General features: G+C 43.7%; 1 protein-coding gene across 2 annotated transcripts in view; it reads left to right on the top strand.

Annotated features, from left to right (window-relative positions):
• The window catches only part of Ccbe1 (collagen and calcium binding EGF domains 1), a 236014-nt gene that overhangs the window by 198070 nt on the left and 24996 nt on the right, over positions 1-12948 (top strand). For both annotated transcript variants that reach the window (XM_087593124.1, NM_001432454.1), the window contains 3 exon segments: positions 1947-1999; positions 10366-10500; positions 12136-12288. In XM_087593124.1, coding sequence (XP_087449250.1) covers positions 1947-1999; positions 10366-10500; positions 12136-12288 — 341 coding nt within the window.

Here is a 12948-nt window from a genome sequence, read left to right as displayed (position 1 = left end):
AAGAGACTTCTCTGAGAGGGCTGAGCAAAAGCACAGATCTATGAGTATAGCAGAATGTTGTAGGAGTCATTTTATTGCTTTATTTAGCAGAGGAGTAGTATTTGGTTTTCCCCATATGTTCCTGACCTATGTAGTTTCAGGTTCTTGACCACACAAGTCCCAATAAATACCTACGCCATCTCATGGAGTGGGCATTAAATCAAATATTGGTTGGTTACTCATTATTTTTTTAAAACATATTTATTTATTTTATGTATGTGAGTACGCTGCTGCTGTCTTCAGACACACCAGGAGAGGGCATCAGACCTCATTACAGATGGTCGTGAGCCACCATATGGTTGCTGGGAATTGAATTCAGGTCCTCTGGAAGAACAGTCAGTGCTCTTAACCGCTAAGCCATTGCTTCAGCCCCCAATATTTTTAGCACATATATTGTAGGAGGTCACTATTGTATAACGATGGTTTTGTAGCTGTGTTAATGGCGACCTTTCTCCTTGGGTAGCATGCAGAGTGCCTTTCAGTACCATGAACATTATTAGTCAATGGAGGTGAAAGTTCTAGGAAGGTAGCAGTGGGACTTGTCTGTGTTGGATGAGTTCTGTAGATGTTGTCTTCGGTATTAGGGCCTTGCTGTCTGTGGAGAGCAACTGATAGCTTTGGCAATAGCCTGGGTTGTTTGGAGGTCTCCAAGGTCTTCTCTAACCAAGAGTTTCATTTGGTGAAGAGAGATGTGCAGTTGGGGATTAGTCTCTCCCAATATTTGGGGATATCATCCAAATTAAAAAAAAATAAGTCAATGAGCTACTCGGAAAATCCCAGGTCCACCAGGACAAGTACCATGGGTCCCATTTAGACAGTTGGCAAGAGAGGGAAGTGGTGTTGAAGGGCGAAACTCCTCCCACTGCTGATAGCATTTGTTTTCTTCTATCTGAAATCTATCTTTGTGTCTCAGAGCTGAATCACCAAGGCAGTGGCATAAGTTGACCATTAAGTATTTCTACTACAGTTCTATTTTAATATTTAGAGAAGTTTTATAGTTTTATAATTTCAATTTTGTAGTAGTGGTAGTAGTAGTAGTAGTAGTAGTAACAGTAACAGTAGTAGTAGTAGTAGTAGTAGTAGTAGTTGTAGTAGTTGTAGTTGTAGTAGTAGTAGTAGTTGTAGTTGTACTATTTTTAGAGAGTAGAAATGGGGCACATAATATATCACACATGTAGAGATCAAAAGACAACTTTCAGGAGTCAGCTCTCTCCTTCCACACTGGGACTCAGGAATTGAACTCAGATCATCAGGCTTGTGTGTCAAATACTGTAACCCACTGAGTCATCTGGCCAGCCTTAGACTTTCCCATCATAAGAGTTTCTCTTTCTTTGCTAAAATTTTTTAATCGATTACAAGTGTATTTTCCTTTATGTCTTTGAACCATAAAGAAGGAGCTACTTTGAGGTCTGACTGTTCTGACATCTGGGAGTTGAGTCTCTGATGGTCTCTTCGGGGGAGGGAGGGGTCCCATTTGTACAAGCATCTATTAGCAACTCTTCGTCTTGTCGTCATTTGGAACGCAGATGCTTTCCTTGAGCAGACATCTTACTTGATTAGATGGAAAGTGGAAAAGTGGCTGTGATAGGTGATACCTCAGGATTCATCTAATCTCATCTGTGGTCCTTCCGTTATACATTAAAACTATACTGTCCTCCAGAGGCAATTAATCTACATTGTAGGACCCAGAGGGTTGGTTTTATATATATTATGTGGTAGATCCTGGTATTTGGAAGATGTGGTCATCTGATTTTAATATTTTTCTTTTTAACCTCAGACTATATTAAAAATCCTCCACCTCTATATCTTTTCTTGAGCACGTTATTTTATCTAATATCGGTAACTATAAATAACCTTATTTACAATCTAACGTCACATCTAAGATGCTTTTCTGTTTTGTCTCTTAGGAAAAAATGCTGCAAAGGATATAAATTTGTCCTTGGACAGTGTATTCCAGAAGGTATGTAATTTAATAGATGATTTCATCTTCCCTTTGCATGACTAATTACTGGAGCCTACAAAGTTTGTGTGCATCTGGGATGTGTTAGCTCTGTGTACATTATGTGCGCCTCGTTATGGATGTAACCGTAACTCTCCTTTCCGATGATTGGATTCTTTGTGGTGTGCTTCGTGTGAGTCACTGACGTGCTTAGATTTTGGGTCCATGCTTAGCAAGCTGTAAACTCTTCTCTGGCATTACATGCACTAGCTGTAACATGTTCCTCTTCCTGAACTCTCTACCTGCTCTTGTGCATGAAACTTCCACCTCTTTAGATGATTTCTGATAATGCCAACCAAATACGCAGCCCAGCCTTAAAATTAGAAAGGTGGTAGGCATGGACTGATCCTCTGGCCACACTTCAGAGTGAAAGGACAACAGGTGGATCACACTGAACACTATTTGAGCAGGTTTTAACTATGTTTTTGTGTGCTACTTAATAGAACTCGGGCAAATTACTTTCTAAGCCTTGGATTTTACAGTCAGGTTTTACTATCAAGTCATACAAGCATTTGAAGAATTTTGCCATATCCAAAGGACTTAAGCCAGGGGCTGATTATTATAAAGTACTTGATGAGTGGTGGTTACTGCTGCCGTTATTAGAAACATCATGGGTACCACAAAGACATCACTATAGAGACGTTCACAGCAGACACAACACAGAGCATCAGTGGACAGAGGCAGGCTTAGGATAGAAGACTTGATCCAGGTCATCAATCAAGGAAAGCTGCCAAGGGTGTAAGTAGGAGGGGAGTACTGCAAAATATTCCAGACAAGGTATTGACATGGAAAACTGTCTGAAGAGCAAGGGGTTCATGTTCTTGTGCTGAGGTGGGGACAGGGAGTAAGGTATATGAAATAGCTTTCTTCACTGTTATTCTAGAAGCTGCATCTCTTTTAGAGCAGTGGTTCTCAACCTTCCTACTGCTGCAACCCTTTAATATAGTTCCTCAAGTTGTAGTGACTCCCAACCCTAAAATTACTTTTGTTAGCTACTTCATAATTGCAATTTTGCTACTGTTACTAATTACATGTAAATATCTGATAGGAGTTGGTCAACCCCCAGAGGGGTTGTGACCCACAGGTTGAGAACCACTGCTCTAGAAGCCTGGAAATCCAGACAAGCTAATTCTGTTGCATCATCTCATGGAACAAAATGCCTCCATCATCTTGAATTAGTTGACTCTCTCTGTTTACTGCTGTCTTTTACAGAAGGATGAAAGTCATACCCATGGGGAAGCAGTTAGAGGGATAGATCCACACGTTATTTCTCATGTCTTTGGTCTCTCTGAGCTGAGGAGCTCTGTCCTGGTCGGTTCTGTGGATGAGAGCCAGGTGGAAGGAAAAACCAGAGTCAGAAGAGTTCTATCAGACCTCAGCTCTTCTTGACCACCGGCTGTACCATTTAAGTTGCAGCTTGGCAAATGGCAAAGGAAATTAGGTTAAGGCCTGTCAACTTAAGATCGTAAATAAAGATTATGGATTAATCTAATTAAAAACATATGGATACTATATAGGCAGCATTCCTTTAAATGGTAGGCATTGAAGTTTCAAATGCCTTGCCCAAAATCTAGCCTCCCTCACCTTAAAGACAACAGCACCCTTGATAGGTAACACCAAGAACAGCAAGTGTATTGCCAGGGAAAATAGGCCCAATACTGTTGTGTGTAACTAACTCCTTGTTCTATTGCTTCCCACCAGAATAACTTTTAACATCTACTTATTTTAATCTACAGGAATATAGTGGTAGTTATTTGTTTCCTTTATTAATGATGTCTTTGTAAAGAGGTTTCTATCACTCAAGAATAAAAAGAAAGAACCAAGGCTGATGGCATAGCCTGATGCCCCAGCACTTGGGAGACAATGGCAGGAGGATCAAGAGGTCAAAGGTCAGGGGCTGGAGAGGTGGGTCAGCAGTTAAAAGCGTGGACTGCTTTTTCTGGGCACTGGAATTTTATTGCAAACAACCACACCAGACAGCTCTTAACCACCAGTCACTCCAGCTCCAGGGGATCTAATGTCCCTCTTTGGCCCCCGGTGGGCACCTGAATTCATATGCACATTCCCCATGCAGACACATATGCAGTTGCAGAATTAGAAAACAAATGAAATTGAATCTTCTGTTTTGAAAAGTTCCAGGCAAACCTGGGCGGTAGAGTGGGTTCCAAGATAGTCTATATGACAAAGAGAGACCACGACTCAAAAACGGAAGGAGAACTGCTAAGGGAGGCAAAGTACACAGACAGGACTTCAGATTAGACACAGAGCTAACCAGTGGTATGTGTGGATGGACAGACAGAGAGAGACAGAGACAGAGAGAAAGCAATTGTAATTAAGTTGTGTCCTATAAGACTGACTCTTGAGCATGTGGAGATACAAGCCTAAATGTCGAGTGAGAGCCACCTACTTCATGTTATGGTTCAAATCCAAAGACAAGTTATTAGCAGCAACCCTCTTCAATGAGGTTAGCCAGCCTTCCAACCACTGAGCAAGACTGACCCTAACCATGGAGCATGATCTGATTTATTCAAAGTTGACTAAGTTTATATGTTAAACCTCATCCTAAAAATATACAGAGAATGAACTGGACTTGGAGGTCATGGGCAAAGGGCTGCCTCAAGGCACCTGGGCTAGAGACTGAATTCCTGAGCTACAGGGTACGACCCTATCTCAAAGGCAAAACAGCCCCCACAGAAACATCTTAGAATAAATATTTGACTGGGTATTTGGATATCTGATATTCAAGTACCAAGGCCATGACACATGGCACAATGATACTGTGCAAAAGCAGCCTAAAACAAGTCCCCAAGGAGGCTACAAAGTGATGCTAAAATGTCTCCTTTGATATTTAGAATATAAACAATATGGTGATAAAATTAGTGCTATGATGTGAAGTTAACCCATCTTATGAGCCACAATATGGAAGGGATAAAGTTGGCAGCACATAGATGCCTAAGGTTATTCTTGAAAGAAGAAATGAATACCCAGAAAAACCAGAAAAACCAAAATTTCATTATTGGCTCCATGGTCATACTTCCCTCTGCCTTTCATTCCAACTGCTAAGCCTAATAAACTCCTCACCTCACCAAGGGTGCCTCACCCTACATGGGCAAGGTGCTCCCAATCCTCATTCCTAAAGCTTCTAAAATATTGCTCTTACCTGAATCAACATAGTTTTCTGTTAGCTTTAGTCTCTGGTCACAGTCTTGATAACACTATGAGATAACCAAGGGCCCTTATTGTCCACACACATTCATTTAGCTTATGCAGAATAGCAGAGCAATTTCCGCCTCGTGTTTAGAGTCAGTTGTCTGTGGATACAGTGACTTCTTTCTTTGGCTGGGACACAGGCACGAGGAAGCCAGTGCCCCAGCAGGGAATCAGTGGAATCTCTCTTCCTTTTCTTACAAAGGGCATGTTCCACTTGGAGTTGAGGTAGCTAGACTGGCAGAGCATGAAGCCACAGAACCGCAAGCTCTAAGACCACAGAGAGAATGCTCCAGGCGAATAGATGGGCAAGTATTCAGTAAACGCAGCCGACTGTGTTAGTGCAGCAACTCTCTTTCTGTGTATTCCTAGGATGAGATTAACCTTTGAGTCAGTCAAATTTGAATAAAGTAGATTATATTCTTGGTGCAGGTCTGCTTCCTATAGGAAGGCTTAATCTCCATTAATGAAGGGAAAATACCACCAGCTCGCGGAGAACTGCATACTGGACATTGATTTAGAATACATACATTCTCTTGAAGGACTTTCCACCAAAGCAAATATTTGGGTACTGTGGCTCTGCCAAGCTTACTTCCAAATTAACCATCCCATAGATAACAAAAAGAGGCGAGAATTTCTAAGCAAACCCGCTGATGGTGGAAAATGAATGTGTTAAGCTGCTTCCCATTTGGTACGCTAAGTCCAGGACAGTGAGCTGCAGCACGCCTACAAGCGATTTAATCTGGCCACCTTACTCTGGAAATGGAGTTTTGTTGAAGCCCGGATCTAGTCATTCTCGTAAGCACTGCCTGTGGCCTCTTTACACGGCCACAGTAAGGCTGAGCGGCTACAATAGAAGACTGCAAACCTAAGGTCTGACCCTTCCCAGAAAATGCTTGTTGACTCCTAGTCTAAGTGATATCACAGTGATTGGGCAGATTCATCCCGGCTAAGCAGTTATGAGTTGAGCATCAGCTGGAGAGGGAATCACGCTGTTTATTGCAGGACACATCATCCCTGACAGGTAGCCAAACAGTAGTAAGAACTAAAAGCAAGAAGCCAGAAAAGTAGGGATAACTGTACCCAGTCAGACACTGTCCCTCAAGTGGCATTTAATCTCACTGTGAGATCACTGTCATGTGAGGGTGTGTGGTTTTCTTATCAGTATTTTACGAAAGAGGAGATGAGAACTTCTAGACCTCAAGATCAAGCTGGGGAAAGTGACACAGTGCTTGTCATCCTAGCACTGGAGAGGCTGGGATGGAAAATCAATCCTAAGCTAAGGCTAGCCTAGGCTACATAACACAACAAGACCCTATCGTAAAACAACAAAAGCCATAAGAAAACTCTGTAAGTGTTCAAGTCAGGCATGTGAGGGAAGGTGGCAGAACGTCTCAGTGAAAGAGAAGAGCATTGTGGGCGTTGGTGAGTCAGACTAGGCTATGTATGATCAGGGCCAAGAAAGATGTGGCATTGCCAATGTCACTTGCAAGCTGTTTAGAATATCAACTGTACGGCACTGAGGTAAATCTGAAAGAGCTGGCTGGACTTAATTGGAGGTGAAAACTTGTGTGACAGTAAGAGTTATGACTGTAGCCCAGGACAAAGCAAAAGTAAGAATGTCTAAGCCATGATGGTGCACATCTTTAATCTCAGGACTCAGGAGGCAGAGGCAGGCAGATCTCTGTGAGTTTGAGGCTAGCCTGATCTACAAAGTGAGTCCCAGGACATCCAGGGTCACACAGAGAAACCCCATCTTTAAAAAAACAAAATCAGCCAAACAAACAAAAACTCATAAATGACCCTGGAGTTTGGAAGTCTCGTGGGCTATAATGTCAGACCCCAGATGCAAAACTGAACAATGGTTTAGTCCTGATGAGTGCAAGCTGAGCATCTCTCTTCTGAAATGCTGGGAGTCAGAGATTTTGGACTAGGAAGTATTTGCCCAGCCTTGCTTTTTGAGTATCCCTAATGTGGAAATCTGAAAGGCTCCAAAAACATCATGCCCCTCAGAATCGAGTGTTCAAATTAGGAATACTTTACATACATAAAAAGCGTGGATTAGTTGAGCAAGGGTTGATCAGCACAAAGCTCAGCCTTCTTGAGGATGGCCCAGCAGTGTTACATACAGCGGATTTAAAGGTGAAGAATTATGCTTAAGCTGTTTACACCAGAGACTCTGGGGCTGAATTAGAATAATGCCAAGAGAAACAGAGCTGAGACGATAGAAAGGAGATAAAATTTAAAGATAGGAGCTTCGTGACTGAAAGTGGGTGGGCCCAGTGAAAACAAGCGTCAAACAGAAAGGGCTGAATAAGTTCATTACCTTTGCTCCCCTCAGAAACCTACAAAGTGGGAAAGACACAAATACACAAGATCAAAAGGAACGGAAGAGCAGACATCAGCAACAAAACGTTAGAAGCTAGAGAACAGACCTCGGGGTAGGAAAAAAAAACTTAGCAAGATGGGGAAAATGAAGCCTTAACCAGCACCAGGAAAAGCTAGGGACAACTGACTTCATAGCAAAACAGATAGTTAATCTCGAGATCATTACAAAAGCCAGAAGAACAAGCCAGTAAGCAGTACTCCATGGTCACTGCATCGGCTCTGTCCCTGCCCTGCCTGAGTTTCTACTCTGACTTCTCTGTGATATGAAACTATAACATGAAATAAACCCTTTCCTACCAAAAAAGTAAGCAAAACAGAAGGGGCCAAGGGGAACTCGGTTGATGACATACATACGGTACAACCACAAGAACCTGTGTTCGGATTCCCAGTGCTCACATTAAAATGCCCAGGGATCTATGTGTAACTGCAGAATTTTTAGAGACAGAGGTAAATGGAATCCTGGGACTCATTGAACAGCAAGTCTTCCAGATTTGGGGAGCCTCCAGTTTCAGTGAGAGACCCTCTTTCAACAAGTGAGGGAGAGCATGCCCAAGAAAAACATCCAACATTGACCACTGACCCCCACTCACATGTACATGAAAACACAAAAACAGAAAGAAACGAATTAGCTAACTGTTAAAGAGGTTGCCCTCCCAGATCTTGTTCTGTATCAGACAGACAGAACACTGACCCTGACATGAGGCCGAGATAGTTCTGAGAAGGTGAAGCACCGGCTTCCAAAACAGTCAGATGACAGCAAAAGCCCAGAACTTAAAACAGGGGCATTCAACTCATGTTCAAGCCTTGCCCGTTCAAACACCAAGCCTGGGTCTCTGTTCATTTGAGATCTAGTGACTTAATCTCGGGCAAATATTTGGGAGTATTACATGGTATTACATGACATCAATAGTAGCCATGACTAAGACAGTATCTCTGGATGGATCCTAGACCTCTGGGGCACTAGACAGCAAGGACTGTTGCTCTGAACTCAGAGAACGTGACCCATGGATCTTGAACCCATACTTTGGGGGATGGCTGTTGCTGCTGACTACCGAAATAAAAATGTCCACAGACCCAAGATAAAACATAGCCCAGATAAAAGAAGGTAACACAGGTTTGAAACCAATAGCAACCCAGAAACATAGGGTTATCTTAGTTCTGGAAAACCCAAAAACAGAGTTATCTAGGGCTATCTTAATTCCGGGGGAGTAAAACAGGGTCCCCAAAAGATAAACAGTCAGAGTTTATGCCTAAACTCAGCAGAGAACAGCTTTCAGATCGCCAGTGTTTTACAAACAGGAACATCTCATTCAACTAAGATTCCTAAGAAATCGCTGACAAGATGGAGAGAGTGAGAAGTGTGTTGTTCAAGGAGTGCACGGAGATGATAAAGAAGCTAAACACACCTCTTGCGTGACTGGAAATCAACAGGGAGTGCTTTAAGGAAAGATGTGAGCTGGCCATTGCAGGTGCAGAGGTGAATGTGAGAAGTATGACTCACTGGATGAGGGCGGAAGTGACACCCTGGGGAAGCAGGAATAGAAGGGGGCACTGGCACAGTTGCTTCTCACAGCAAGCCTTGCTGGGTACCACAGTTGGCACTAGTTCTTCAGGCAGGCCATCTTGTCTTTCCTCCTCTCTGTGGTTGCTACCCAATGACGGTAACCACTGGTTGGAAAGGATGACTCACCAGCCATCCTGAGACCTTGCTCTCAAGCCAAAGGAACCTAGAATTTCATTGAGAAAATTCTATATAACCACAGTTTGCAAGGCCAGCCATCCTCTATGCGGGCAGAGCAGACCTGGACTTTCACCTGTGGGAAGGAATGCTCAGAAAGGGCAACTTGAGGTCATCATGAGACTGACGTGTCACGCTAACTCAGCCTATATCAAGAGATGACAAGCCCACCTGTTTGGCTTCATATATACCAGAGCAGAGCTGAGTAGAGCAGAGCCAGGCTCTCTCTGTATCCAAGGAGACTGCATCTGTCAGCACATGAGGCGAGCAGAGGTGATTAATGAGATACTGAGTCTTGGCTGGGAGCAAATGCTGAGCCCGAGCTACTGACTTAGAGCCAAAGGCCCTTCAAGAGATGCATTAAACACCAGTTCATCAGTTCCCAGAGGAGCATATATCCTAGTTCCTTGGGTAATAGAGAACTACTCGAATTTACACAGGCTGCAGGCTGGTAAGACATTTATAGCCACTCAAATGTGTCCAAGTCCTTTTCTCAGAGTGCAGGACCAACCCTCCTGGGAGTACCCTGTAACACTTGCTTGTTCAAACACAGGCTCTGAGAAGTCTCCACAGCTCAGAAGTATCCGTGCTACTTCTCAGAGCCTGCCTGACCCCAAGCCCTTCCTCTCACAGCAACCGTCACCAGCCCTGGCCTGTCTTTACACTCTTCTGGAAGGAGTACACGCTCTGTAACATGTGAAGGAAAAGACAAAACAGGTCTCATGGATGCTGCAGCACACGGATGCTGTGGTACCAGGCCACACTCTGGATAGGGATAAAAACGGGAGGCTGAGGAGGTGACTTGGGAAAGAAAATTCTAGTAACAGTCACTGTTAGTCAGGGAGAGGCCGTGCATTAAATCATCCGTTGTGGCACCAGTCACACCTCACATTTTAACCCGTACCAAAGAGCAGCCCTCAAAAGTCTGTTCCAGGCTACGGCTCGGTCACCCACCTCACGCTGAGATTGATGTGAATCCACTCTTCTCTTCCAGATTATGACATTTGTGCCCAAGCTCCCTGTGAACAGCAATGCACGGATAACTTCGGCCGTGTGCTGTGCACGTGCTATCCAGGATACCGATATGACCGAGAGAGGCACCAAAAGCGGGAGAAGCCATACTGCCTGGGTGCGTAGGAAATGAATGCGTTTCCAGCTCCCAGGGACATGCTGGGTCCTGGTAGTTCTTGTTTTTTTGTTTGTTTGTTTGTTTGTTTTTTGTTTGTTTGTTTGTTTGTTTGTTTTCTTTTTGGTGAATTTGTGGCAGCTGTAGGACCAGTTCAGAGGAGCCACTCCAATGTGTGATTCTTCCCCTGAAGTCCTTGTACTTGCGGGATGGAGTGTTGTTTGGTTTTAGCCTGTGGGTCACCCAATGGCTTTCTTTTAGCATGTTTATCAAAACATATTGTTTACAAGGATACCTCTGGGAGTTAGAGCTAGAGGGACACGGGAGAGAGAACAGCTGGAGAAGAGGGACAATGTCCTGCATAACCTAGAATGCTGTAAGACAGAAGAATGAAAGATCAGAAGCCAAGAATCGATCCAACACTTGGGACACAGGCAGGCAGATCCCTAGTTCAAGGCCAGCCTAGTCTACATATTGAGTTCAAGGACAACCAGGTTTACATAGAGAGTTCTTGATACCAAAGAATAAAACAAAATACATCAGAAACATAAAACCACAGGTAAAAGGGATAGGGAGTCCCAGGGACGCGTCCATGTGGCTTCAGCTGGGACCTCCAGCCTCTAGGTGACAGTATGTACTGCCAGGGGAACGCCCACATTGCCATGCTCTCCCTGGCCCCCTCAGCTCCTGTCAGCGTAAGGTCTTTGGCAACTTGACTAGGGAGCATTTGGGAAGCTGTCATCTGCCTGCAGCTCAGGGCTGGGTTCTGCGTCCCTCGTGTGTGGAGTGTGAGGTCAAGTCAGTTTTCCTCCACACTAACCAGGTCAGGTGTCTTCACCCAGTGGTCAGGAAACAGAGCACAGTATTCTCATTTTTACTGTGGTGAGAAACATTTTTGTTCCCACCCCACTGAGGGACAAAGTCCATGCTGACTCTATTGTGGTCCCTTGTTTGATGATCTCATGGCTCGTTTCCACAGCTCACCAGGGGTCAGCTTGGGTCAGTACGCAGCAGTGACTGCCTGGAGAAACCTCTCTCCATGAGGCCCATCTGACTATTTACTTTTGTTAGAAGTAGCTTTTTCCAGTTACTGTCATGACTCTTAACTGAGAAGAGGCCATTCCTAAGTGACCTCTGGGTCACCGTCGCGCTGTTTGGAACTTCCCATTACAAAGAGGGGACTAGGGGTTGGGGATTTAGCTCAGTGGTAGAGCGCTTGCCTAGCAACCGCAAGGCCCTGGGTTCGGTCCCCAGCTCCGAAAAAAAGAAAAAAAAAAAAAAAAAAAAAACAAAGAGGGGACTAAAACCTCAGCCGCCAAGCTTCCTGTGAGAAATCAGCCATGTTGCTGGTCCATCTTCCACAGAACCCTGGGGAATGCTTAGGGCTGGCATACTCCGCAGGTGAGTGAGTCTCGGAGACACCAAGTCACATGACAGACAGGAGCTCCACCACTCTAGGTCTATAATGACAGTCACATAGCCCGAAGGGAAGTTTTCATGTACGGCTCACATTCCCAGCACTGGACTTTATCCACACTTCTCTGGTCCAGATCTAGAAGTTTCTCTTGTTCCAGTAGAGGGTCCAGGGTAATGTTGGATGCTGTGTTGAAATTATTCTATGCATTTGGTTCAAACCAGATATCGATGAGTGTGCCACCGGCAACACCACTCTGTGTGCACATACCTGCGTCAACACCATGGGCAGCTACCACTGTGAGTGTCGGGAGGGCTACATCCTTGAGGACGATGGGAGGACCTGCACGAGGGGAGACAAATACCCCAATGACACTGGTGAGCAGGACAAGCATAATACCTCGAACTGTGTGCATGCTTCTATTAGATATTATAGAGAATGCCAGTTTAGGAATTATTTATATAGATAAAATTATGTCTTATGCATTTCTATAATTTTATAGTCTATAAATGTAGCTTATATTTAGAAGGCATATTATATACTTATATGTATAGCGATATTTCATATATCTTATGATATATGTGTTATATATAATATATTGTTATATGTAAAATACAATTAGGTATAATCTATAATTCATATTATATAATTATATTATACATGGTAAATGTTATTTTTAATGTTGTATGTGTATTATTTATCTAATTTTATACATTTATATGTAGTGCATATTATGTATAACATATAAATTATAAGTACTTGGAAGTCCAACACTCCTTTTGGAACTCTGTGTGGGATGGGGCACTGACAAGCAGGACCTAGGTGCAAACCGAAGACCAAACTCATTCTACAGAGAGCTGATGGGAACAGGGCCTATGTCAGCTGTTGTAAGCTGGAATATGCTGGTGGGGGGAGGGGGGTGGTGTGGCATAGGCTGGAGGAAGGTGGCATGGGAGAAATCAGTAGCACTTGGCTGTGTGTTTCCAGGAATCTAAAATGAGCAGGGAAGAAGTCAGATTACTATGTTCTCTCAAAGA

Source organism: Rattus norvegicus, chromosome 18, assembly GCF_021556685.1.
Source record: "Rattus norvegicus strain SHRSP/BbbUtx chromosome 18, alternate assembly SHRSP_T2T, whole genome shotgun sequence".
Taxonomy (NCBI): Eukaryota; Metazoa; Chordata; class Mammalia; order Rodentia; family Muridae; genus Rattus; species Rattus norvegicus.
This window is presented reverse-complemented; position numbering and strand designations above follow the sequence as displayed.